At 40.1% G+C, this 26,717-nt stretch overlaps 1 protein-coding gene across 5 annotated transcripts in view; it reads left to right on the forward strand.

The window, feature by feature from the left end:
• Positions 1-26,717, forward strand: part of SUSD1 (sushi domain containing 1) — a 126,548-nt gene that overhangs the window by 53,387 nt on the left and 46,444 nt on the right. For all 5 annotated transcript variants that reach the window (XR_003004841.1, XR_003004842.1, XM_024757251.1 and 2 more), the window contains 2 exons: positions 4,603-4,712; positions 8,638-8,830. Coding sequence is in view for 3 of the 5 variants with exons in the window: in XM_024757251.1 (XP_024613019.1) it covers positions 4,603-4,712; positions 8,638-8,830 (303 nt within the window). In the remaining 2 variants the exon portion in view is untranslated. The remainder of the gene's footprint in view (positions 1-4,602; positions 4,713-8,637; positions 8,831-26,717) is intronic.

Raw genomic sequence — 26,717 nt, forward strand, 5'->3', positions numbered from 1 at the left:
ACATTGCTATAGATGTACTCTAGGAGACAGCATATGTTGCAAACCTTTTTGAGAAAAATAGTAGTTAAGCAATTTACATTAGTGTTGTTTGTGATATGGTTTTCCTTTCTTCTGTCATCTTAATTTTTTCTCTTTTTTATGCTATGTTGTTATGTCCATTGTCTTCTCTGTTTGCTGCACGGATTTTCTTTTTTTTTTTTTGTGGTATGCAGGCCTCTCACTGTTGTGGCCTCTCCTGTTGCGGAGCACAGGCTCCAGACGTGCAGGCTCAGCGGCCATGGCTCACGGGCCTAGCCACTCTGTGGCATGTGGGATCTTCCCGGACCAGGTCACGAACCCGTGTCCCCTGCATCGGCAGGCGGACTCTCAACCAGTGCACCACCAGGGAAGCCCCAGATTTTCTTTTTTCAGTGATTCAGACAGGATAGATTTTGCTTTTATTTTGCATTACACATTAAAAAACAAAAATAAGAAAATCCTATTTGAATGTGTATTTCTCTTATTGCCTGTGTTGACTGAAATAATGTTAACTTCTCCCCCAGTAAGATAAGGAAGTTAGCATTCTTTACTTCCTTTTACTCCTTCCCCTTTTGCTTCCCTTATGTTATTGGTTTAATACAGCATTTTATTGCCAGCTTCTTATTTTTAATTATTTTTAACATGTACTACATCTTTAAAGGATTCAGTTTTATATTAATTTATAGCAATATTCATAACAATTATTTAAATAGGTATATGTTTTAATAGTTTCAGTGTTTACTACCAGTTCTTTCACACCAAAGTATCTTTGTCTTTCTCTGTATTTTTATTTCTCTCTCTGCACAGTGATTTCTATCTTCTTACTGAGGAATGGGATACTTTCTGAGCCCAGGATTATCTGAGAATATCCTTTTGTTGTCTTCACAAGTGAATAGGAACTTGATTGAAGATAAAATTCTTGGGCCAAAACCTTTGTTGTCAGAATTCTGGTGGCATTTCACATTGGCTTTGGGAATTTAAAGTTTTGAAAGAGGAATTTGAAGGTGTGATTAAAAAAAAAATCCTATGTAGACAATCTGATTTTTCAGCCTGGATATCATAGAAGCTTTCTTTATGTGCAAAGTTCAAGACTTTAATCATTTACTCATGCACATGGTAAATGTTTATTGACCACTTACTATGTGTTTGACATTGTTCTAGGCATCGGGAATTCAATAGTGAATGAGACAGGAGTCCTTTCATGAAATTTCAGTCATGGGTTATATACATGTTAATGTTTTTCACAAAGTTTTCCTAGTACCCTGTGAGGTTTTGGCTCTTCAAATTTCAATCTATCTACACATTAGGAATATTTTCTTTCATTAAATCTCTGATTATTGTTTTTGTTTGTTTGTTTTTGCTCTTCAAATACTCCTATGTGGAATTCCTTATCTGTCTGCATTGGTCTTCTATTTTCTCTTTTTTTATATCCGTGCCTTTTTCCTTTGCCTTCTGTGAGTATGTAGCAAGTTTGATCTCTATATGCATTTATGCATATATGCATTGACATTTCTTTTTTTAAGATTAATTAATTAATTAGTTAATTAATTTTTTGTCTGCGTTGGGTCTTCGTTGCTTCACGCAGGCTTTCTCTAGTTGCGGCGAGTGGGGGCTACTCTTTGTTGCGGTGCCTGGGCTTCTCATTGCGGTAGCTTCTCTTGTTGCGGAGCATGGGCTCTAGGTGCATGGGCTTCAGTAGTTGTGGCTCGCGGGCTTTAGAGCACAGGGTTAGTAGTTGTGGCGCATGGGCTTAGTTGCTCCATGGCATGTGGGATCTTCCCGGACCAGGGCTTGAACCTGTGTCTCCTGCATTGGCAGGCGGATTCTTAACCACTGCACCACCAGAGAAGTCCCTGCATTGACATTTCTGATGCACTTTAAATTCTCTTGTTGCACTTTCATTTCTTTTTGTCTCTTCTAGTTCCCTTTTTATTTCTGCCTCTCTCAACCAGCTTCGTCTCTGCTATCACATTCTCTTACATCTCATCCTTAATCTGTTTGAATCATCTTTAAAATTTTTTTACTGAAAGTACAGAACAGATGTTGCTGAATTTTACCATTATTTTGCTCACTATTTTTTTTCAACAGTGTTCATTCTTTGCCTTCTAGGCGCGATCTCCCTCTTCTTCTTTGTAAAATCATTTCATGGGCTTCCCCCCTCCCTTTCTATATTATTTATCCTTGGAAGATAAAAGTTTTATTTAGGTTTGATATTTCCCTCATAATAAAATGGATGGCATTCCCTTTGATCTTACTTTTTATTGGATAATATTGGTATGCTTATCTCAGATCTCATCTTGAAGGATTTACTGCTGGTTGGATGATCCAGTATCCTTTGGAGAGCAGCTGTGAGAAAACCTACTGCCCCAAGTTTTATTTCTGAGCACTTTGCTATCTTGAGTGGTGAAGCTGTAGCTCTTGGGCCAGCTCAGCATTGCCTGGCTTCATTATGGTGCTATAGCCTACAGAGGCAGGAAGGAACCAAGTCTCTCCTTTTGCCAACCCAGGTTGTCTCTCAGGTGGAACCTCCAGGTCCCTAGGCCTCCCCTTAGAAGTCCTTCCCTGTTACTGACCTCCATTGTGCTAAGGAAAGGCTATTATTATTAGAAGTAGAAATAGCGATAGCAGAGTATATAACCCTGGGTGCCTATCAGAATTGCCTGGTGAAGTAAAACAAAAAACAAAAACCCCACAGATGTCCAAGCTTTACTTTAGATCTGCCATGTCTGGGTGAGGCTGATGTGCATTTAGGATTGGGAACCCGCAGGCTAAATGGCTCCAGCTGGAGCAGTCCTGTGGGCTATCCTTGCTTCCAGCCCCTACCTCTATGGGCACCAGTCCTCCCCTATTCCTTCCTTTGAGATTTTGGAACCCTGCTCCTTTGCTTGGAAGGCATGTTGCTTAGAGCTCTCAGCATCTTTCTTTACCTAGTCTCTTCCACATTGTGCTAAGCAGAAATATCTTCATGTTTCTGCCTTATGGATGGCAGTCAATCCTTCTTTCCAACCCAGATGCAAATTTTGACCCATTTTCACTATTTGCAGTCACTTCTGACGGGGTTGGAGGTGGGAAGTGGGAGCCAGATGCTTTTGTTTTCAGACTATAATGGCTATAAGTGGGAAAATCATATTGAGATGGGAACTCTGCAGACAATACTTCTGCTTTATGCTCTGTTTGTGTACAGACATATACTATATGTGGTATTTCTCACATACATATATTTGGTATACCTCAAAATCATGTGCATACATGGGGAAATTTTTGTTTCTGGTGTCCTTATGAAATCTTGAAAATGAAAGCTGTGAAGATAACGGAGAGCACACTGTGATAGGTCTTCAAATTCTCTCTCATAACCATATCTTACATTTTCCAGTTACAGCTAACCAAGAATATTTTCTCCCACGGCTAATTGCCTGGTGCTGCCTATGTCAGTGATATTTAAAATGCTGTGGACAGTTCCAATTTTGAGTAGAATAATTTATTGTTATCATTATTACTTCTTAGGTAGCAAAGACTCCCGTGGGAGAAATATAACTATCTTATAGTAATAAAAAGCTTCTCTCTGTAGACATTTAACTTTTTCTCATTTGTAGAAAATGCACAGACCTGTTTGTTAGGAAATTTGCTTTTCCTTGAAAATTAGCCATGGTACTACTAGCCTCTCTGTGGGTTCTTTAATTCATTAGTAACAAATTTTTTCTTCTTCTTCTTTTTTTTTCATTTCCTGTTTTAAGGAAATAGAACATCAAAGGAATGAATTAGGCTGCAGGAGGCATGAAATGACTTTTTTTCTATATAGCAATGCAAATATATCAGCTCTCTGATTATTTCATTGCCTCATCTGAGTAGCTCTTGAGATACTGTCTGCTGTGAGAATAAACATCTTGCCTGGTCATCTACTTTCTGGTCATCTTCTAGGTTGGAAACACCTGCTCTGAGAGTTCTAATCCCTGACATTTGACTTTTATTCAGCTTTTTCCTTATTCTCAGACTTTCTGGCTATTGATATACTTACCTTCATGACATTTTACTTACGGACCATCCAAGTGATTGAATTAACTCTCTAAAAATCTCACAGCCTTGTTAGTTTACAACAGTTTTTTTGCGGTACGCGGGCCTCTCACTGCTGTGACCTCTCCCGTTGTGGAGCACAGCTTCCGGACGCGCAGGCTCAGCGGCCATGGCTCACGGGCCCAGCCGCTCCGCAGCGCGTGGGATCTTCCCGGACCGGGGCACGAACCCGTGTCCCCTGCATTGGCAGGCGGACTCTCAACCACTGCGCCACCAGGGAAGCCCTACAACAGTTTTAAAATATGCATTATTTCATTTGATTCAACAGCCTATAGTATAAGAAAAGCAAACCTGATTACTTGATTCCACAAATAAGGAAACTGAGGTTCAGAAGGCTTAGGTGACTTAGCTAAGGTCATGCAATTAAGAAGTTGTAGAGCTAGGACTTGAAGCCAGATTTGATGCTTCTGCTGTTAAACACTCTGTTGGCTCTCAGAGTTTCAGTTGTCCTTGGCCATGGTATGTTTTGCTAAGAAGATGTAACCTTTCCCTGTGTTCTCTCTTATCTTTTAGGTGATGATCTCTTAGAAGATGACAGGATTTTCAATATTTCAGTACTTAATGAAGCTTGTTTGAAATTGAACAGGCATTCTAAGAAAGTTGGATCAGAACGAATGTACCAAGTAAGAAGATCTCTTATGCTATTTGTTAATGAATTGTGTCACTTAAAACTTTGGGTGCTCTCCAAGTGGGGATCCAGAGTATTTAAAAACACTAATGGAATGAACTTCTAGATTGTTTGATTTTTGTTTCTAGAGATGGATGTGAAATGGCTGCAAGTGAGGGACTAAATTGAAGGAAGACACTATTGGGTGATTTGCTCTCATTTTCTCTGTCTGGTATTTCACATGTCTTATATTTTATTTTGGTTCATTTATAGTTGCAGCTTATTTTGTCATCAAATTCACACTCGGATGTGGGTTTTTAAGAAACTTATTGCAGGGCTCTTGGTCCTCACTTAACTTGAATTTATAAACATCACAAATCTCAAGTGAAATTATAAGTATATTCAGGCAGGAACTGAAATTTATTATTTTTGTATCATTTTTAGTGCCTAGCAAATCATCTGACAGAGAGTAGACTAAGTAAGTATTAAATTAGAATTAATTCATTAGCCATTTACCAAAAGAGTATCATGTATTAGGACCTGGAAGTTCTATTCGAACTAATATAAACATACAAGTAAACAGACAACTACAATATGGTGTAATGAGAGCTTTGATAAAAAGTAAATAAATGGAATAGGAGACTGTATGTATGTGTATATATGTCCGGGTACAATTTTTTTAAAAATATATATTTATTTGGCTGCACTGAGTCTTAGTTGCAGCATGCAGGATCTAGTTCCCTGACCAGGGATCAAACCTGGGCCCCCTGCATTGGGAGCGTGGAGTCTTAACCACTGGACCGCCAGGGAAGTCCCCATGTCCAGGTACAATTTTTTTAACAAGAAGCAAAAACATTGCAGAGTCATAAACAGTAAGTAGGAATTAACCAGATAAAAGATGTTGGATGAGGTGAAGAAGGGCAGTGTGGGTAAGTCGAGTAGCTTATTGGATAATTGAGAATGTGACTTTCTTGGGGAACAGAGAAAGCAAGGGGGAGTAGGAGGAGATGAGGCAAAAATCTGAATAGTGATCATCCCTGTATCCCGTACTTTTAAGCTTGGATCTTATTTTTTATGTCTATATGGAGGCACTGGAGGATTTTAAGCAGGTGAGTGAAATATTCAAATTTTAATATTGGAAAGAACACTGGACCTAGAAATATATTCCGGTACCCAAATAACTTAATATAAAACAAAGATGATTTTTCGAATGGGTACAGAAATAAATGGTTCTGGGACAATTGGTTAACTACTTGGTTAAGAAGATAAATGATTCTCACTTCATGTCCTACACTAAAATGATGAAAGAGTTCAATTGAAAAAAAATTGCTATTTTTTAATATGTTAGACAAAGGTTAATTTAAGTAACATGTGAAACACTCTTAACAAATCCATTGGAAGGAAGTGAACATTCAAAGGCAGTTTGCAAAAGAGAATATAGATACTGCCAAAACACACATGAATACACACATGAAAAGAATTTTTAAATCATGAGGCACCATGATTTTTCTGTAAACCTGGAGAAAGTATTACTACACACAGCCCTGGGCCCTTAAATTGGCATGACTTTTCTGGAATAGTTATCTGTTAGGATCCATAAACTTCCACAAGTGTACTATAATTAATTATTCAAACATATACAGAAAGATTAAACTGTTCTCCGAAGCTTTATTTATAATAGGGGACATTGGAAACAAGTGTCCATCAATAGGGATTTGGTTAAATAAATAATCATACATTTATTGGATAGAACACTATGCAGACATGAAATACCTTCTGCTTCCCACTGGACAACATCTGTTGCTGTGGACCAATATTCCCATTGAAATGGTCTCTTTTTCTCCTGTTGGTCTGAGCCTTCTCAGTCTCTTTCACAAGTTAAATCTGATTACCCCCAAGGTTGTGCCTTCCCTGTTCTCTTGTCATTCTATACCCGTCTTTGGTTGTCTTACCCATTCTCTTGACCATCTCCATGCTGAAGACTCCTAAATCACTTTCTTTAGGGCTAATCTGCTCTCTAAGCTCTGGGCCCTGTACCCCCCAAACGGCTCCTGTGCTCCCTTTAGCACTGTGTCTTCACATAGGTGACTCTCCTACCTGCAAAGCCCTTCCCTCCTTTACCTGGATAACTCCTGCTCGTCCTTCAGTGCTCAGCTCAGTCATCTCCCTGGTGGGAGGCCTTCACTGACCTCCTCCCCCAAACGCTGTCCCTGCTCTGAATTGTTTTTCCTACCCTTACTTTTCACATCCCCAACTCACCTGGTTAATGCTAATTTCTCTTTCGGTCCACAATTAAGATGAGGAAACCTTCCCTGATCCTCCAGCTTCATGTACTCTTCCAGCTTCATGTATTATAACACTTATCCCTGGGTATTTTATTTGCCTAGATACTTACCTGTGAGTTCCTTGAGGTTAGGACCTGTATCTTATTTACTATTGTATAACCAACACTGTATACTCTGGCTGGTAAATAATAGGCAGTCTGTCTATTTATAGAATGAATTAATGATAGAGAAAAACTTTCTAATATGTTGTTAAGTAAAAGGACTATATTATAAAATCGTACAGACAGTGTGATCCAAAGTTTGTTAACTAGAAGGTAATTTTTTGTTTATAGACTGAACTACATGTAGTTTAGGATGAGACTGACTTTGTATAGAAATGCAGCCTCCATAGTTGTGAGGTTTTTCTCCAGCAGAGGGCAGCAGTCTGAATGCGGAAGTGGTGAAGTCAAACATCTGGATTGCCCCAGGGCTTTGAGTTTTCAAGAATGGGTGAAATTGAGAACAAAGCGGCAAGGGTGTTGAGGGTATCAGGCAAAGGGAATGGTGGAAGTGATAGACAGTGGTATCCAAGATAGGTGGGAAGATGAGGATGGGGGTGTTAAAATAGTGGTAGAAAATCTTGAGTGGGGAAATCTTGGGGGATTTCCTGAGAGAGATCAGACTGAGTGGGAATGCGTGGTCCAGAAGAACAAGAGATTGTGAGATCTTGGTGGAGCAGCTCAGAGGATGACAGTCAAGGATGTGGCGGTGGATGTGGGTAGCTGAAGCAGAGTGGAGGAACTTCACAGCACTGAACCCAAGCAACTCTGAGGCCAAGTTTTGATGGCTTACCTATAAGGACCTTTATGTTACCCAAGAGAATGCTAGGAATTGGGGGAGAGAGGAATCTCCCAAATGAGCCAGGGTCTTGGATGTCTGTGGAAGAATGACAGTGATGAGGAAGGGTAGAGGGTGGAATAGCCAATGACACAAGCATCAAAGGAAACACTAAAAACATGTACATCCAGCTAAAACACATTGATTGATCAAGGGATGATCATATTACTTATGGGACCTTCACATGTTTGTTTGTTTTTTTCTCTTATAAATCCCTATATTATACATACATCTTGAGTTGGCAGTGGTTAGAGCACTGTTGGGTTACCAGTGTGTGTGATGACTCTGTGGACCGAGAACTGTTTTCCAGAACTCTAATAGGAAGGCTCCAGTGAAGTACCATGACTCAGTTGCTTTGCATGCATAATTTGGGGTAGTCCTCATACAGTGTAAAAAGTCTGTTCCATGAGGCTTGTCTGTGGATTCCTTATGAATGAAAAAAAATGAAAAGAATTTTGCCCAGTAACTCCAGTACAGTCTCCTTCACCTGGGAAGGCTCAAGGGATTACTTTAGAATAGCCTGACACTTTGTCCATCTGAGATGTAGTTATGCATTTTAAGCTTAGTCTTATAGCTGGTTGAGAGGGAGGTTGAATAGGGTACGTAGGGTAGCTTTGTACAGTTCTTGTCCAGTTTAGCCTGCTATTGTATTAAAAATAATTCTGTGTGGGTGAGGACAAGTAGAAGGAACCTTCCTGCTTTCTTTCCATTTTGCTTATAGTCTAGACATCTGCAAGCCAAATTAATTTAATGCATCACTTTCTTTTAATCTCACGACAGTTTAAAGTTCTAGGTCAAAGGTGGTATCTGAATAATTTTTATCACGCAACATCATTTAACTTCACAACGAGGGAACAAACTGCAGTGGTGTGTTTAGATCTGTATCCAGCAACTGAGTACACAGTGAATGTCACCCTCCTGGGATCTCCCGAGCAGCACTCAGTGCAAATAACAATGACAACCGCACCAGCAGGTGGGTGTAGATGTCTTTCTGTTTGGTATCTTACGACAACAAGTTAAATATGTGTATTGAACTGTACAACATGGGGCAGCATAAAGAATGATAGTCTCAGAGTCAAGAGACCTGGGTTCTAGTTCTAACAAACTACCAATGTTTTCTGGGGCACAGTGTCCCTGAATCTTACCACCTCTCCCCTTTCCCACTTGGGTTCAGGCTCAGAGATGGTACAGACCAGGAGTGGACTGCTTTACTCAGGAATTCCTAGGAGTGATGGATTGAGAATACTGTAAGGCTTCCTATCTCTCACTTCCAATTTAAGACAGCTGAACCCTAAGGGTAGTCATTATGGGCAACTAGAACTAACTTCCAGGAGATCAGAAATGTGAGCTGCAGTGTGTTGGACATGGGTAGGACAAGGAGGCCACCTGACAGCGCCGTACGAGCACATTAACCCGACACAGAGAACAGTGACCTAAAGCAGGTCAGGCTCCTTCTGTTGCTTGCAAGGAAGCCAAATAGAGGCGGCTGTGTCAACTCCACAGCCCTCCCTGGTGGGGAGGGATGCAGAAGTCTCTACCATTTCTCTTGTTCTTTCATCAGTTGGGTTGCTTTTTTTAAAAAAATATTTATTTATTTATTTGGTTGTGCTGGGTCTTAGTTGTGGCTCACGGGCTCCTTAGTTGTGGCATGCGAACTCTTAGTTGCTACATGCATGTGGGATCTAGCTCCCTGACCAGGAATGGAACCTGGGCCCCCTGCGTTGGGAACATGGCGTCTTAACCACTGTGCCACCAGGGAAGTCCCTCATCAGTTGGGTTTAATGGACAAATTTCTGGGAAACCATTGAAAGAAAACAGTAGAATAAGATAGGTCTCGCTCCTACCTTCCTGAGGCCTTTATCCTGTTCACCGACTGATCTTTGTGGGTCAGTAGTGGGCACGTTGGTCTTTGTACTTGGAAGGCTCTGAAATGCAGTAGACACAAGTGAGGGCCATGCAGCACCGGAGGCTGAAAATTCACTCTTTATTGTATTTTTCATCTCAGATTGTACCTTGTATCAGCAGAGGTTGCACGATGAAGACCTCCTGACAGCATAAACCTAGCCCCCACATACATTTCTGGCTACAGAATAATGCTCACAATTTGAATATGCATTTCCTCCAATTATTAAATCCTCAGAGAAATTAAAGTCTAAAAATAACACCCACCTCTCCCTGTAAATTAACGTGTAAAGGCACTCAAGTCCCAGGTTCTTTCCTCCCCAGTGCCTTCTCTGCTAAGCCTCCATTAGAGTGGCCTCCCTGAGACAGCGAGTGTGTTCTAACTGTTACATCCTATAAATCTTTTTTTTGTAGTAGTGTGATGTTATACAACACTGTGAATGTACTAAACATCACTGAATTGTATACTTTAAAGTGGTTAATTTTATGTTGTGTGAATTTCATCTCAATTAAAAAAGAAAAGCCAATGGCTTAGATACGTTCTTCTTGCACCTGGGCCTCAGTTACCTTCTGAGTGATTCGTACGTGACGTACTGCAAGTAAAATGTTTAGAACGGTTCCTAGTACTTAATAATGATGATGACAATACTGGCTTCGTTTATTGAGCACTGAGGATGTCCAGGCATTTTTCAAAGTGCTATCCTTCGGTCAATCCAAACCTACCCAACCTTTTGAGGAAGGCATTATTTTATTCCCATTTTACAGATTAAGGATCGTGAGGCACAGAGAAGTTAAGCAACTTGCCCAAGATCACACAGAGTGAGATGTACACCTGGGATTTGAATACAGGCATTCTGGCTCCAGGGCCCTCATTTTTAAGCAGTACATCTACTGCTTTTTACTAAATATTTAGTGCTTAAAAAGAAAAAAGGGAAAATTTTGTTCCTAGAACCTAGTGCGTAAGTCAGTCTGGACCCACCTTGCTTTTTTCAACCTTGGACCGTGAGCAAAAACTTCAAATACCATGGATGTGTAAATGCATTTGTTTAATAAGTGTTCATTTCTTATCTACTGTGTGTCAGGCAGGTTCTGATAGCTGACAAGGTAGCAGCAATAAAACAGACTCAGCTGTCATGGGGTTGGAGTCAGGAGGTTGGAGAGGAGACAGATAAACAAGTAAGGAAATATATGTTAGGTGGGACTAAGTGGTAAGATGAAGAATAAAGTTTGGCCAAGGGAGTGTCAATTGATGGTCAGGGAAGGCCTCTATTATAAAGAGACATGTAAGCACAGGTCTGAAGGAAGTGAGGGGGGACACAAAATGACAGGCATGTTCTTGGCATGTTCTGGGAACATCAAGGGAGCCAGCATGGCTGGAGCAGAGTGAGCTGGAGAAAGTGGTGGGAGATGAGGTCTCTAGCTTGAGTATAACGAGGGGGCCATGGTGTCAAGTTCAGAAAGCGAGACTGTCGTTACCTCCTCCTTTGCAATGTGGACCCCAGATTATCAGTAGTGCATATAATCTAGCATGTGATGTGACAGCCTCTATAGGTTACTCAGCTGTCCGAAGTCCACCCCCTGTGAATTTCAACTTAATTTGGGAAATCTCTTCTTTTGAGGTTATTGGATTCAGTCTGATACCAGGCTTCCCACCTGTTGTGGGGGAAGGAAATCTACGCTTTTTGAAAATGTTGGAACTTTGCCAATGGTGGTTCCAGGTCTTTCTTTGTGTCTATCCCGAGTATTTAGAACCTTTTATTTTCATGTCTCCTTTGAGCCCTTTTTCTACCTACCCTCCACCATTGCTGAAGATCTTGATCTGTGCAGTGAAAGAGCCTCCTTTCTTTGTGAGCAGGACATCCCATATTTACAGTAGGAAGCTCTTCAAGTGAAATGCACTGTCTTAAACAGAAATGGACTCACAGACATGGAAAACAAACTTATGGTTGCTGGGGGGGAGGATAGCTGGGGGGCAGGGGGAGAGATAAATTAGGAGTTTGGGATTGACCTATACACACTACTGTATATAAGGTAGGCAAACAACAAGGACCTACTGTATAGCACAGGGAACTGAACTCAATATCTTGTAATCACCTATAATGGGAAAGAATCTGAAAAAGAATAGATATATATGTAAAATTGTATACTTGTATCGTACACTTGAAACTAACACAACATTGTAAATTAATTATACCACAACAACAAAAAAAGGAGGGAACATACCAAATGGGGAGAAAAGTACTTCAATAAGCTCATATTTAACTAAAAAAAAAGAAGTGCATTGTCTTGCATGCCTGCCTCCTTCACACTCCCACTTTCCTGCTGTTTTCTCGGAATTTCTCTATCCCCAGAAAGATCCTAAGTATTGCTTTAATTCTGAGTGGCGTGGCTTCCTATTATTGAATGCCTTGCTTCTGAGTCCTGCTTCCTGGTTAGGAGGTTTCCCTTGTCTTCCCTGGAGTATCACCCTCAGCTGATCCTTGAGCTGCTCTTGAGTTTCTGGAACCTGTGTTTTCACTGGTCTAATGAGGTCTAGGGAGTCCCCTAGTTTTAGTGGTTTTTCACCCAAGCCCCACCTTTTCTTAGAACTGAATTTCTGAGACTTGAACTGCCTGTGCTTCTTTGATGGGAACTGAAGCATTCTTTCCTGCCACCATTTCCTTTTCTGCATCCGGAGAGATAATCCTCCAGTGTTCCAGGTCCTTCTAAGTATTCCTACTGCTCCGGCAGGCCAGCTGAGTAGTAAGCTTTCAACCTTCCATGCCAGCTGTTTCTGTTCCTCCTTCCTCCCCAGGCCTGGCTAATACCTTTTGCTCGGTCTTAGTACTTTCCTTCTCTGTATTTGCTTTTTGTTTTCATACTTACATTTTTGTTCTCCTAACATATTACTTTTGATTCTGCCAGTGAGGTCTCTATAGAGCAAGAATGGTGCCACGGTTCACCCAGTGTTCAGGTAAATTCTGCCAACCTTCCCTTTTGTTAGGAGGTATTTATTTTTATTCAGTTTAGCCTATAGACTCAGCCCTGATCAAGGGTCATGCTCCCTGGATCCTCCTTAACATTTCTCTGCTTTTCTGTTCCTTCTTTTCAAATTCTAAATCCTTGCATTTCCCAGGCAGGCTTCCTTATAGCCTGGGCTATACCCTCTCTTTCATCTGTAAGAACAATGCCACCTTGGAATTCATTTAATGATACCTGAAGAATTCTGCACTGATCCTTCTAGTATTTCTCTTTTTAAATATGTCCACATTTTCTGTAACTACATAGCACCACAACTCCAGTTATTAAAGAGTTCTCCATTAATGCCTACTCTGGGTTCCCTATTTAAAACTGTAAGAGGATCCTTTTTGATAGAATAATACCTGACTTTGGGTACCCTTTTAGGGGAGTCATTTTAGTTTGTTCTCCAAAATAGTCCCTTTATTCTTCTCTTTGATGATTTTCAGCCATTTCCCTGACCTAGTAAATATTTCTGCTTTTCTAATCTCTTTAGAGCAGTTATGTTTAGATATAGCTCCTTTTCCTTGTCATAGATTTCTAACTGGGCTAATATGATTTCAAATTTTCTTCTCCTCCTTGGTGTGCTTTCCTTCACTTTATTCCATTCTCTCCTAATCTTGTCCCATTTGCAAGATCAAAACCTGTTTTTTAAACTGATTTCATTCCTTTTTCAGAGGTTGGGCAGATCTCATCTTTAGAAACAGAGGGTTCTAGGCATACACCTTTTATGACTCCTTCCCAGCACTTGAGTTGGTAAAATCCCACTGGATTTTATCCTCTCCACCCAAGAAGAATCCCTGGTGTAGAATCCCCAGTCTGGGGCTCTGTAAAACAATCCAGAGCAATTTGAGAGCCTGTGGTGTTGGGGTGACTCCTGAGCCTGTAGACAAACCATGGATTCAGTCTTTTCTCAGATCTCTTTCTTCTGAACAAGATAAAGAGGGACAGAATTTTGGGCAGCTAATCTCCTGTTGTCTGCTAATGTCAGACTCCCCCAAATGCTTTCTGAAATCTATCAAAATCTTCCACTAATGCTCTCTTTGTGCCTCTCAAACTTTAGCGAACAAAGAACCAGCTGGAGAGCTTATTAAAGCGCAGGTCCTTGGGCTCCATGCTAGAGGTTCAGACTCAGCAGGCCTGGAGTGGAGATGCCAAATTTTCATTTCTAGCAAGTGCCAGGCCTTGCTGACGCTGCCAGTCCATATTTTGAGCAGCACTGCTCTAACCACATAGACCTTAGCTACTTCTCGGCAATTTAAAGCCTTCACTTGAAAGAAAAGACCCGATAAAGAGAAAGACCAAAAAAAAAAAAAAAAGTGATAACCAAAATAATTCAAAGGGCTCATGCCTAAGAAACCTATATGTTTTGCCTGATTTGTGAAGTTTTCCTGGTAATCGAGTATCTGCCTCATCTATTCTTGCAGTTCCAGCTATAGAGACCGAGAGCCTCCATCTTCCCTGATGGTGCTTTGCTCCCCTGTGGCAGCTCCTCTCTTTATATAAACTCAGAGTCCCAGTCAGTGTATTCACATGTTGCAGGGGGGAGAGACTGAATCTTACCCCTCCTTCCTACAGACTGACAAATAAGAAGTGAAGTATCAACTTTATTGCCTGAGCAAGTTCCCAGGAACTACCCCCAACACAGTTTCTAGTACTAAAAGTTACATTGGAGAATGAGGCTTAGAAATGGCCAAATGGGGTTTTCTACTGCCTCTCCCCCTGGAAGTATGGGCAGTTGGATCTGCATGGGGACCTTGCCTGGTTTACCCACCCAGTCTTAGGCTGAAGATCTGAGGAGAGGGAGTGGGCAAAGACAGGTTACTTACTCCTGGAGACTGGAGGTACACATGCCCCTTGTGCCTAAGCACAGGCAGGTCCCAGAGAGCAAAAATCCGCATCTTTTTGGGGCAGTGACCTGTAATATATGAACTCCACCCACTAGGAAATGTGACCCAAGGAATAGTAGTCTCCTTCTTACCTGTCAGATTACATATTTACTGTTCATTCCTTGAGGATTAGTGAGTAGGGAGTGGAGAGAGGCCAAAATTGTCCTTTCCTTTATAAAAATGAGGACAGGTAAATAGCAGCCTTGAACACACATGACCTCTGTAATGTTAGAGGGTTGATCAGGAAAGGTCCATTCTAGTTCTAGGAGTCTATGTTAGGAAAGCAATTTTAAGTTTCTTCAAATTCATTTATTTCAACATCCAAATTTCTTGACTGATTTATTTACCATCATTATTTCATTTATCTATTCTACTTTGTGTTTTTATTGATGTATACAAATTATTCATATGGTAAGAGTTTACTATTTGTGTCAAATATTTCTCCTGTTTTATAATTTCTTTTAATTCTCTTTATGGTGTTTTTGACATGTAAAGTTTTTAGATTTCTAAACAGCCCAATCTATTAATATTTTCCTTTGTGATATTACATTAATATTAAATATAGAATTTTTTTTTTTTTTTTTTTTTTTGCGGTACGTGGGCCTCTCACTGTTGTGGCCTCTCCCGTTGCAGAGCACAGGCTCCGGACGCACAGGCTCAGCGGCCATGGCTCACGGGCCCAGCCGCTCCGCAGCACGTGGGATCTTCCCGGACCGGGGCATGAACCCATGTCCCCTGCATCAGCAGGCAGACTCTCAAATACTGCGCCACCAGGGAAGCCCTAGAATTTTTGTAAACAAAATTTTAAATTTATATCCTATCTTTTTTCTAGGAAGGACTTTAAGTGACCTGCATAGGTATATAAAATAAAAGAAAATAAGTTAAATAGGTAACCTAAAGAAGAATGAAAACAAAGTCAGGGACATAAAAAAAGATGTCAGATAAGGCTAAGTATAGTTCATATCCTTATAACCTATTTACTTGTTCATTAGTGGGTCATGCGTTTAGGTTTAAGTTTTCAGCCCATCCAGTCAGAAAGGGAGCCATTATATTATCCATAAGGTTACAACAAAGCAGTGTTTTTTGGGAGAAGTACAATTATTTTCAACACCATGATCAGATAGGAATTTCTGATTCTGGGGGGTTTCGTAAATAGTTCCATGTATGAGCAGCATTTTATGAGGATTTTATGATGCTGTTTCTTACATCATCCCTCAACATGGCTCATTATATTTGAGGAAAGCACAATTCATTGTGGGGTGGACAAGGAAAGACTCCTTAGAAATGCCTGTGCTCTGCTGACCTGGCTTGATTCAGGGGTAGGATTAGGTTATTTTAGATTATTTGGAGGAATGACTGGAGTCCATGTTTTTCAGACAATGTTTCCTAAATATTGTTTCTCTCAGCTCAGATTTGATAAATGATGGGGCCATTGTGCTTCAGACAATCCTCTTTCATCTGTACCAAGGGAGCAGTTGGTCTGTGTTGCCAGTTGAATAACAAGAATCCGTGCCTGAAAAGAAGGCTGGCCACCTCGGTTAGAAGGCGGAGCCGAGCCTAGGGAGCTGAGCTAAAGGAATTGTATGAATCTGCTTCTCCGTGGTTGAATCCCAGTTCCTCTCCATATAATGTGACCACATACTTTTAGCTTGAAAATCTCATGGTAGTTGTAACTAGATACCAAATTTGTCTTAAGAAAAATTTCAACAAAATAACAGTCGAACTCCCAACTTTAAACTATGTTACATCCTTCTAAGACAAACTGAAATGTACATCAAGGACAACTAACTAAAGGATAATAAAATGATACCCCTATTTATAGAGCTATAGAGGTGTTATAAAAATGGTAACTTTGCTTTCAAAATAGTTGACTTGTAGCCATTCTTTCCAACAATAGTTACCCTGCAAAACCAGCTGTCTATTTAGGCTGCTCCTAATTAGAGGTTTTAAAACCATATCATTTATGATCAAGAGAATACTGGTTTTTCTGTTCTCTTTAGCAGAGGACTGCATGCATTTAGTTACTTCTAAAATAGTGTTGGTAAATTTAAAAAAATCTAAAGAAGGGACAGACCACTTTTTTCCTCTATTCCCTGGTAGAACGCCTAACTGATGCGGTGGCTTATGATGGCAGGTTTTCTAACAGCATGCGTAATTTGAGATCTACAGGGACTTTATAAAACTTTCCCCATAACTGATTCCTGTTCACAGAATCGAAGTCCAAACAAAAGATAATAAAGTCTAAACATTTTAACATTGTTTCTGATATTTTCCCACAAAATGATAAATATTGTAATGGTATTCTGTAGTGGAAAAGTTATGTCTGAAGGCAGCCTGCTTCTCTTATAAACCATCAGCCTGAGAAACTCATAGTTGCAGTTGGCCAAGCCAGAAATTGGCATATATTTTGTATGGAATATCCAACCATCTGTAACACGCCAAAACTGGGGAGAGTAAATGGTTGTTCTTTATAAGATAATGACATTGTAAGATCCAGCTAGGTAGAACCATACCCATGGGGTATATAAAGATGAATAAGTTATTTGGAATTGAAGCCCATCACTAAATGGGTTTTAAATGGCTCTAGAAGCAATGGGTTCATCTCATTCTTTTCAGGGCCACAATATTCTAATCATGTGTACAGACAAAGAGGCTCCAAGACTATCTTCTCGGCTGAAATCAAAGACCGCTTGCTTCTTAGTCTACTCTATCCAGTAATACAATGCAAAGGAAAGCTAACTACAAGATGTTCTTTTTTATTTCATTTCCTTGTGACTTTTTAATTTGATATAATTTCTTTTTTTAAAAAATTTTTTATTGGGGTATAGTTGTTGTACAATGTTGTGTTAGTTTCTACTGTACAACGAAGTGGAGTTCCCTGTGCTATACAGCAGGTTCTTATTAGTTATCTATTTTATACATATTAGTGTATATATGTCAATCCCACTCTCCCAATTCACCCCACCCCCACCCCCACCCTGCTTTCCCCCCTTGGGTCCATACGTTTGTTCTCAATTTTCTCAAGATGGGCTCTTCGGGATCTTTTGTGTCTCCATACAAATTGTAAAGTTTTTTGTTCTGGTTCTGTGAAAAATGCCATTGGTAGCTTGATAGGGATTGTGTTGAATCTGTAGACTGCTTTGGGTAGTATAGTCATTTTCACAGTGTTGATTCTTCCAATCCAAGAACATGGTATCTCTCTCCATCTGTTTGTATCGTCTTTAATTTCTTTCATCAGTGTCTTATAGTTTTCTGCATACAGGTCTTTTGTCTCCTTAGGTAGGTTTATTCCTAGGTATTTTATTCTTTTTGTTGCAATGGTAAATGGGAGTGTTTCCTTAATTTCTCTTTCAGATTTTTCATTGTTAGTATATAGGAATGCCAGAGATTTCTGTGCATTAATTTTGTATCCTGTTACTTTACCAAATTCATTGATTAGCTCTAGTAGTTTTCTGGTAGCATATTTAGGATTCTCTATGTTTAGTATTATGTCATCTGCAAACAGTGACAGTTTTACTTCATCTTTTCCGATTTGGATTCCTTTTATTTCTTTTTCTTTTCTGATTGCTGTGACTAAAACTTTCAAAACTATGTTGAATAATAGCGGTGAGATTAGGCAACCTTGTCTTCTTCCTGATCTTAGAGGAAGTGTTTGTTTTTCATCATTGAGAATGATGTTGGCTGTGGGTTTGTCATATATGGCCTTTATTATGTTGAGGTAGGTTCCCTTATGCCCACTTTCTGGAGAGTTTTTATCATAAATGGGTGTTGAATTTTTGTCAAAAGCTTTTTCTGTATCTATTGAGATTATTATATAGTTTTTATCCTTCAGTTTGTTAATGTGGTTTATCACATTGATTGATTTGCATATATTGAAGAATCCTTGCATTCCTGGGATAAACCCCACTTGATCATGATGTATGATCCTTTTAATGTGCTGTTGGATTCTGTTTGCTAGTATTTTGTTGAGGATTTTTGCATCTATGTTCATCAGCGATATTGGTCTGTAGTTTTCTTTTTTTGTGACATCTTTGTTTGGTTTTGGTATCAGGGTGATGGTGGCCTCGTAGAATGTGTTTGGGAGTGTTCCTCCGTCTGCTATATTTCAGAAGAGTTTGAGAAATATAGGTGTTAGCTCTTCTCTAAGTGTTTGATAGAATTCACCTGTGAAGCCATCTGGTCCTGGGCTTTTGTTTGTTGGAAGATTTTTAATCACAGTTTCAATTTCAGTGCTTGTGATTGGTCTCTTTATATTGTCTATTTCTTCCTGGTTCCGCCTTGGAAGGTTGTACTTTTCTAAGAATTTGTCAATTTCTTCCAGATTGTCCATTTTATTGGCATAGGGTTGATTGTAGTAGTCTCTCATGATCCTTTGTATTTCTGTAGTGTCAGTTGTTACTTCTCCTTTTTCATTTCTAATTCTGTTGATTTGAGTCTTCTCCCTTTTTTTCATGATGAGTCTGGCTAATGGTTTATCAATTTTGTTTATCTTCTCAAAGAACTTGCTTTTAATTTTATTGATCTTTGGTATTGTTTCATTCATTTCTTTTTCATTTATTTCTGATCTGATCTTTACAATTTCTTTCCTTCTGCTAACTTGGGGTTTTTTTTTTGTTGTTGTTGTTCTTCTTCTTCTTTCTATAATTGCTTTAGATGTAAGTTTAGGTTGTTTATTTGAGATTTCTCTTGTTTCTTGAGGTAGGATTGTGGGTCGTCGTGTTTTCATTGTCATTTGTTTCTAGGTATTTTTTTATTTCCTCTTTGATTTCTTCAGTGATCACTTCGTTATTGAGTAGCGTATTGTTTAGCCTCCATGTGTTTGTATTTTTTACAGCTTTTTTCATGTAATTGATATCTAGTCTCATAGCGTTGTGGGTGGAGAAGATACTTGATACAATTTCAATTTTTGTAAATTTAACAAGGCTTGATTTGTGACCCAAGATATGATCTATCCTGGAGAATGTTCCATGAGCACTTGAGAAGAAAGTGTATTCTGTTGTTTTTAGATGGAATGTCCAAAAATATCAATTAAGTCTATCTGGTCTACTGTGTCTTTTAAAGCTTGTGTTTCCTTATTTATTTTCATTTTGGGTGCTCTGTCCATTGGTGAAAGTGGCGTGTTATAAAGTCCCCTACTATTACTTTGTTACTGTTGATTTCCCCTTTTATGGCTGTTAGCATTTGCCTTATGTATCGAGGTGCTCCTATGTTGGGTTCATAAATATTTACCATTGTTATATTGTCTTCTTGGATTGATCCCTTAATCATTATGTAGTGTCCTTCTTTGTCTCTTGTAATAGTCTTTATTTTAAAGTCCATTGTGTCTGATATGAGTATTGCTACTCCAGCTTTCTTCTGATTTCCATTTGCATGGAATATCATTTTCCATCCCCTCACTTTCAGTCTGTGTGTGTCCCTAGGTCTGAAGTGGGTCTCTTGTAGACAACATATATACAGGTCTTGTTTTAGTATCCATTTAGCCAGTCTGTGTCTTTTGGTTGCAGCATTTAATCCATTTACATTTAAGGTAATTATTGATATGTATGTTCCTACCAACATTTTCTTAATTGTTTTGGGTTTGTTATTGTAGGTCTTTTCCTTCTCTTGTGTTTCCTGCCTAGAGAAGTTCCTTTAGCATTTGTTGTAAATGGTTTGGTGGTGCTGAATTCTCTTAACTTTTGCTTGTCTGTAAAGGTTTTAATTTCTCTGTCAAATCTGAATGAGATCCTTGCTGGGTAGAGTAATCTTGGTTGTAGGTTTTTCCCTTTCATCACTTTAAATATGTCCTGCCACTTCCTTCTGCCTTACAGAGTTCCTGCTGAAAGATCAGCTGTTAACATTATGGGGTTTTCCTTGTATATAATTTGTTGCTTTTCCCTTGCTGCTTTTAATATTTTTTCTTTGAATTTAATTTTTGATACTTTGATATATTTGTGTCTTGGTGTACTTTTCCTTGGATTTATCCTGTATGGGACTTTCTGCACTTCCTGGACTTGATTGACTATTTCCTTTCCCATGTTAGGGAAGTTTTCAACTATAGTCTCTTCAAATATTTTCTCAGACCCTTTCTTTTTCTCTTTTTCTTCTTGGACCCCTATAATTTGAATGTTGGTCCATGTAATGTTGTCCCAGAGGTCTCTGAGACTGTCCTCAAGTCTTTTCATTCTTTTTTCTTTATTCTGCTCTGCAGCGTTTTTTTCCCACCATTTTATCTTCCAGGTCACTTATCCATTCTTCTGCCTCAGTTATTCTGCTGTTGATTCCTTCTAGAGTATTTTTAATTTCATTTATTGTGTTGTTCATCATTGTTTGCTTGCTCTTTAGTTCTTCTAGGCCCTTTTTAAACGTTTCTTGTATTTTCTCCATTCTGTTTCCAAGATTTTAGATCATCTTTACTATCATTACTCTAAATTCTTTTTCAGGTAGACTGCCTATTTCCTCTTCATTTGTTTGGTCTGGTTGGTTTTTACCTTCCTCCTTCATCGGCTGCATATTTCTCTGTTTTCTCATTTTGTTTAACCTACTGTGTTTGGGTTCTCCTTTTTGCAGGCTGCAGGTTCGCAGTTCCCGTTATTTTTGTTGTCTGCCCCCAGTGGGTGAGGGTGGTTCAGTGGCTTGTGCAGGCTTCCTGGTGGAGGGGGCTGGTGCCTGTGTTCTCTTGGGTGGGGTTGGATCTTGTCCTTCTGGTGGGCAGGGCTGCATCTGGTGGTGTGTTTTGGAATGTCTGTGAACCCAGTATGACTTTAGGCAGCCTGTCTGCTAATGTGTGGGGTTGTGTTCCTGTCTTACTAGTTGTTTGGCATGGGGTATCCAGCACTGGAGCTTGCTGGCCTTTGGGTGGGGCTGGGTCCTAGTGCTGAGATGAAGATCTCTGGGAGAGCTCTCGCTGATTGATAGTACGTGGGGCGGGGAGGTTTCTTGTGGTCCAATATCCTGGACTCAGCCCTCCCACCTCGGAGGCTCAGGACTGATACCTGGCCGGAACACCAAGACCCTGCCAGCCCCATGGCTCAGAAGAAAAGGAAGAAAAAAACAAACAGACAGAACTCTAGGACAAAAGGTAAAAGCAAAGCTATACAGACAAAATCACACAAAGAAGCATACACATACACACTCAGAAAAAGAGAAAAAGGGTTAGGGTTCAGCTTTGGTTTTGGCCCCGCCTCTGCATGTAGGCCACCCTCAGGAGTCTGTTACCCACCCAGACAGGAGGGGGTTAAAGCAGCAGCTGATTAGGTCTCTCTTGCTCACTCAGGCCAGGGGGAGGGAGGGGTACTTTAGTCATAATTGGGATGCGGGGCGAGCCTGAGGTGGCAGAGGCCAGCGTGATGTTGCAACAGCCTGAGGTGTGCCGTGTGTTCTCCCGGGGAAATTGTCCCTGGGTTACAGGACCCTGGCAGTGGCGTGCTGCACAGGATCCCAGGGGGCGGGTTGGGTAGTGACCTGCACTTGCACTCAGGATTCTTGGTGGCAGCAGCAGCAGCCTTAGCAGTTCATGCCCATCTCTGGGGTCCGAGCTGATGTCTGTGGCTCATGCCTGTCCCTGGAGCTTGTTTAGGTGGTACTCTGCCTTCTGTGGGCACTCTGGGAAGGAATCCCTTCTCTTTGCGCACCCCGAAACAATGGCCTCTTGCCGCTCTGGCAGGTCTAGACTCTTCCCCAGACCCCCTCCTGGCTATCTGTGATGCACTAGCTCCCTTCAGGCTGCGTTCACGCAGCCAACCCCAGTCCTCTCCCTGGGGTCTGACCTCTGAAGCCTGAGCCTCAGCTCCCAGCCCCCACCTGCCCTGGCAGGTGAGCAGACAAGCCTCTTGGGCTGATGAGTGCTGGTTGGCACTGATCCTCTGTGTGGGAATCTCTCCACTTTGTCCTCTGCACCCCTGTTGCTGCACTCTCCTCCATGGCTCCAAAACTTCCCTTCCCCCCATCCCCCCTCCCCACCAGTGAAGGGGCTCCCTAGTGTGTGGAAACATTTCCTCCTTCACAGCTCCTTCCCAAAAGTAGGGGTCCCATCCCTATTCTCTTGTCTGTATTTTTTCTTTTGCCCTACCCAGGTACGTGGGAATTTTCTTGCCTTTTGGGAAGTCTGAGGTCTTCTGCCAGCATTCAGTAGGTGTTCTGAAGGAGTTGTTCCACATGTAGATGTATTTTTGATGTATTTATGGGGAGGAAGGTGATCTCCACGTCTTACTCCTCTGCCATCTTGAAGGTCTTCTCCTGGTTTGTAAGTTTTTAAATGGCATACTGTAACTTCCATGTATTGCCTATATAACATTCAAACTAGTCTATTCTATTTCCCTTTTTCTTTATTCCTTCTCCTCTCAATTTTTCAGTTGCCTTATTTCTACTTTCACAACATATACTGTTTATATTTTATCCTTCCATCTTGCCCCACCTTTATTTTAGTCTTAGATTTACAGTTTAATATATCAGATGCTCACCATCAGTCTTTTTACTGAAGTTTCTTCAGTTACCTCTTGGATGAAGCTCATTTTCTAGTAGATTCCTTAAGAGTACAGTATTCCTTGAGTTCTTAGATGTTTAAAACTGTTTCTCTATGGTCTTGATACTTGAAAGATAGCATAGTTGGATATAAAAATCTTGATTTACACCTTCTTTGTTTGAATTTCCTTAAAATAACTTCTTTTGTTGCTTTTTTATGTGGCTTTTGAGAAGTCTGGTGCAGCCTAATTCTTTTGCCTTTGGATCTTAATTGTTTATTTATTTGAGGGGAGATGCTGAGGAGTTTTTCTTTATCTTTGAAGTCTAATAGTTTTACTTAGCTAAATCTTAGGGCTGATTGTTCTGGGTGAGTTTTCTCAGGTATCTGATGAGTCCTTCTAGTATTTATATTCAGGTCTTTTTATTTTTGTAAGGCTGTCGTGGATTATAGTTTTAGATATTTATTCTGTTTCCATGTTTTTCTTCTTTAGAGACTTTAATTATACATATGTTGGATCTTTGCCTATATTGCATGTCAACCACTTTATTTTTGATCCTTTTTACTTCCTTTTTAATCTCATTTTTATTCTTTTTGGTGGTTTTCTTGTATTTGTTCAATACATTTATATTCAAATCTATCCTTCTTTGGGCACCATGAAATTTAGTCTTTATTTCTGATGTGATTTTGTTTTTTACTTTTTTCCTGAATTCAGTCACTTGTGTTTCATTTCCTTCCTGCTTTTTGTTCATTCTGTTCTTATTTTTGAATTTCTAACTCAAGGTGTTTTCTTTATATTCCAAAGGCTTTTTTGAGGATATTTATTTGTTTGTTGTCTTACAGGTTTTTTCCCCCCTATTTTGTGTTTTTTTTTTAAAGTGGAGTTTTTCACAAGCAGAAATGTTTTGAGTATAATTTTCTGTTTCTGTTTTTAAATGAACACTCCTTTGTTTATTAATTCCACAGACAGAATTGGTCATTTGGGAGGGTCAAGAAGATTTCTAGGTTAAGAGCGCCTTCTTCTGTCACTGAATGAAGGGCAGTTTCTTTTAAAGGATATTTTTGTTTTTGTTTTTTTGGTGAGAGTGGGAATGAATTCTGTATTCTTTTATTTTGGGTACTCTTTTGACTTGTAAGATCTTGTCTTTCCCCTGCACTTGTTTTTCCTGTCACCACTTAGTTTCCAAAGAACACCTATTCCTTCCTTTTTATCCTCTTCTTTGCCAGAAGCAATGCCTTTCTCATACTACTACCTGCACTCTCCTTTGTGGCCCCAAAGCTTCCCTCTCCCCCTACCCCCTGTCCCCAGAGGGGAAGTGAAGGGGCTCCCTAGTGTGTGGAAACTTTTCCTCCTTCACAGCTCCCTCCCAGAGGTCCCATAGAAGTCTCACAGACTTTTCATCCTTTGCTTGTAGTCAGTACTCTGATATACCAGGTCTCTTTTTCAGTATTTTCATACTTAAGGTGGAATTTCTCTTTCTGGGAGTGACTCTAACTCACCATTGGGCCCTTTGTTCCCTCTTCTCTTTCACAGGGCTCTTCTAGAGCCCTCTCAGTCTCTAGAATGACTTGTGGGAGACTGAGAGAAAGCTTTGCTGGAATTTGGTATTTATTTTTCCATTAAAGGGTAATTTAAAGTTTGTAGTATTCTCTGTCTTCCAGTGGTGATGACAGCATTGGTTTTATGTTGTTTTATTTGCTTTTCCAGTTGATCTGAAGAATATTTTGGAGAATGTGTGGAGAGATTTGGATTTAAGGGGCCACCGTTATCCTTGAACTAGTTGGAAGTCTAATCTGTAATAAACTCTTAAGTGCTAACTTTCCCACTCCATATCTCTGCTCATGCCATTTCTTCTACCTGGAACCCTCTCCCCTCTTCTTTTCTTCAGTTTCTGTATTCCCTTCTTTCATGATCCCCTCAACTGAAGGTAAGTTTTCTTCTTTCTAAATTCCCATACTCTCTTTCAGGAGGAAATATTGGTAGGAGTTTGGCACAGTTACTCTGAGGTCAGGTTATCTAAATTCAAATCTCAGTTCTGCTATTTACCATCTCTGTGCCTTTGGGAAAGTTGTTTAACCTCTATGTGTATAAGCTGCCTTAACTGTAAAAATGGGACTAACGTCATGGATTTGTTGTGAGACTAAATGGGTTAATGCATATGGAGAACCAGCACAGTGGCTGATACACACAATAAGCATCTATCAAATGTTAACTGTTACTTAAGTTTACCTTATGACATTTATTATATACTCTCATATTTTTGTTATATTAATATAGGGTGTAACTCCTAGATTAAATACATATTAAGGGCAGAAACCATGCCTTATTCAGAGTACCTGTATTCTATTTGGTTAATATGATATCATTTGCTTAGCTTTCCCCTTATTGCTGATTGTTTACATTTAGTTATTATTATTATTTTTTATTTATTTATTTTTGCGGTATGCGGGCCTCTCACTGCTGTGGCCTCTCCCACCACGTAGCACAGGCTCCGGACATGCAGGCCCAGTGGCCATGGCTCACGGGCCCAGCCGCTCCGCGGCATGTAGGATCTTCCCAGACCGGGGCATGAACCCGTGTCCCCTGCATCGGCAGGCGGACTCCCAACCACTGCGCCACCAGGGAAGGCCCTGATTGTTTACATTTAAACAACCAGGAATGCTGTGCCCGCCACTGTCCTGGACACTAGGAGTACAAAGATGAATGAGACATAGTCTCTCATGATACACACATGCATAATAATACATACGTAATATTACAATGCATAAAATGTAGTTTGAGGTATTTGCAGGGAACTGTGGGAGACCTGAGGAAGTACAGTAATGACTGATTTTGCCCAGAGTTGCTTGCCCACATTAATGAAACAGAAACAAAGTTTCAAAAAAATCTGATGAACTAAGAGCCTAATTTTCTCTTCTCTGAGGCATTCTTGCAGGTCTGGTTTTTCAACTTCAGGCTTCTAGCTTAGAAGCCCTGTGGGTGGGGAAAGGAGAGAGAGAAGGCAGAGTGACCACTGAAAATGGAGCAAAGAAGGAATATTTGAATGAGGGGCATGTACTTACTTTCCATAGCAAAGGAGCAGAGAGTGGGGTAGCAAAGGACTCAGGATGAGCTGTCTTCTTACTGGGGATCCTTTTCTCTCCAGTGAGCTCAGCATGGGTTCAACCTGCCTGTGGTTCAAACTGTGAACCCTTGGATGGAGAGAAGGGGACCTAGAGTGAGAGTCCCTCTCTTACCAAGATGGAATTGAACTTAACCAGTGGGATGTTTCTGTGAGCAGAAGGAATTGCAGACCCACCATAATTGTAACATTACATGTTCATGTATGTATGCATGTGTGTGTGTGTGTCCTTTAAAAAAAACAGAATCATATATGTACCATTTTTCATCTTGCTTTTTTATTTTATTTAAAACATTTTTGGCTTTACAGTATTCTGTGGACATACTTCTGTATCAGTTCCTATAATGCCATCTCCTTCTCTGAGGGAAGCACAGTATTCCACTGTGTGGAGGTTCACAAATTTATTAACTTGTCCACTATGGAAGGATATTTAGGTTTTTTTTTTCCCCCTTCAAATTTTTGTTGTTAGAGACAATATTACTTTTAATATACTTACATATATTATGTTTT

The sequence above is a fragment of the Neophocaena asiaeorientalis genome, unplaced genomic scaffold (assembly GCF_003031525.2).
Source record: "Neophocaena asiaeorientalis asiaeorientalis breed wild unplaced genomic scaffold, Neophocaena_asiaeorientalis_V1.1 scaffold432, whole genome shotgun sequence".
NCBI lineage: Eukaryota > Metazoa > Chordata > Mammalia > Artiodactyla > Phocoenidae > Neophocaena > Neophocaena asiaeorientalis.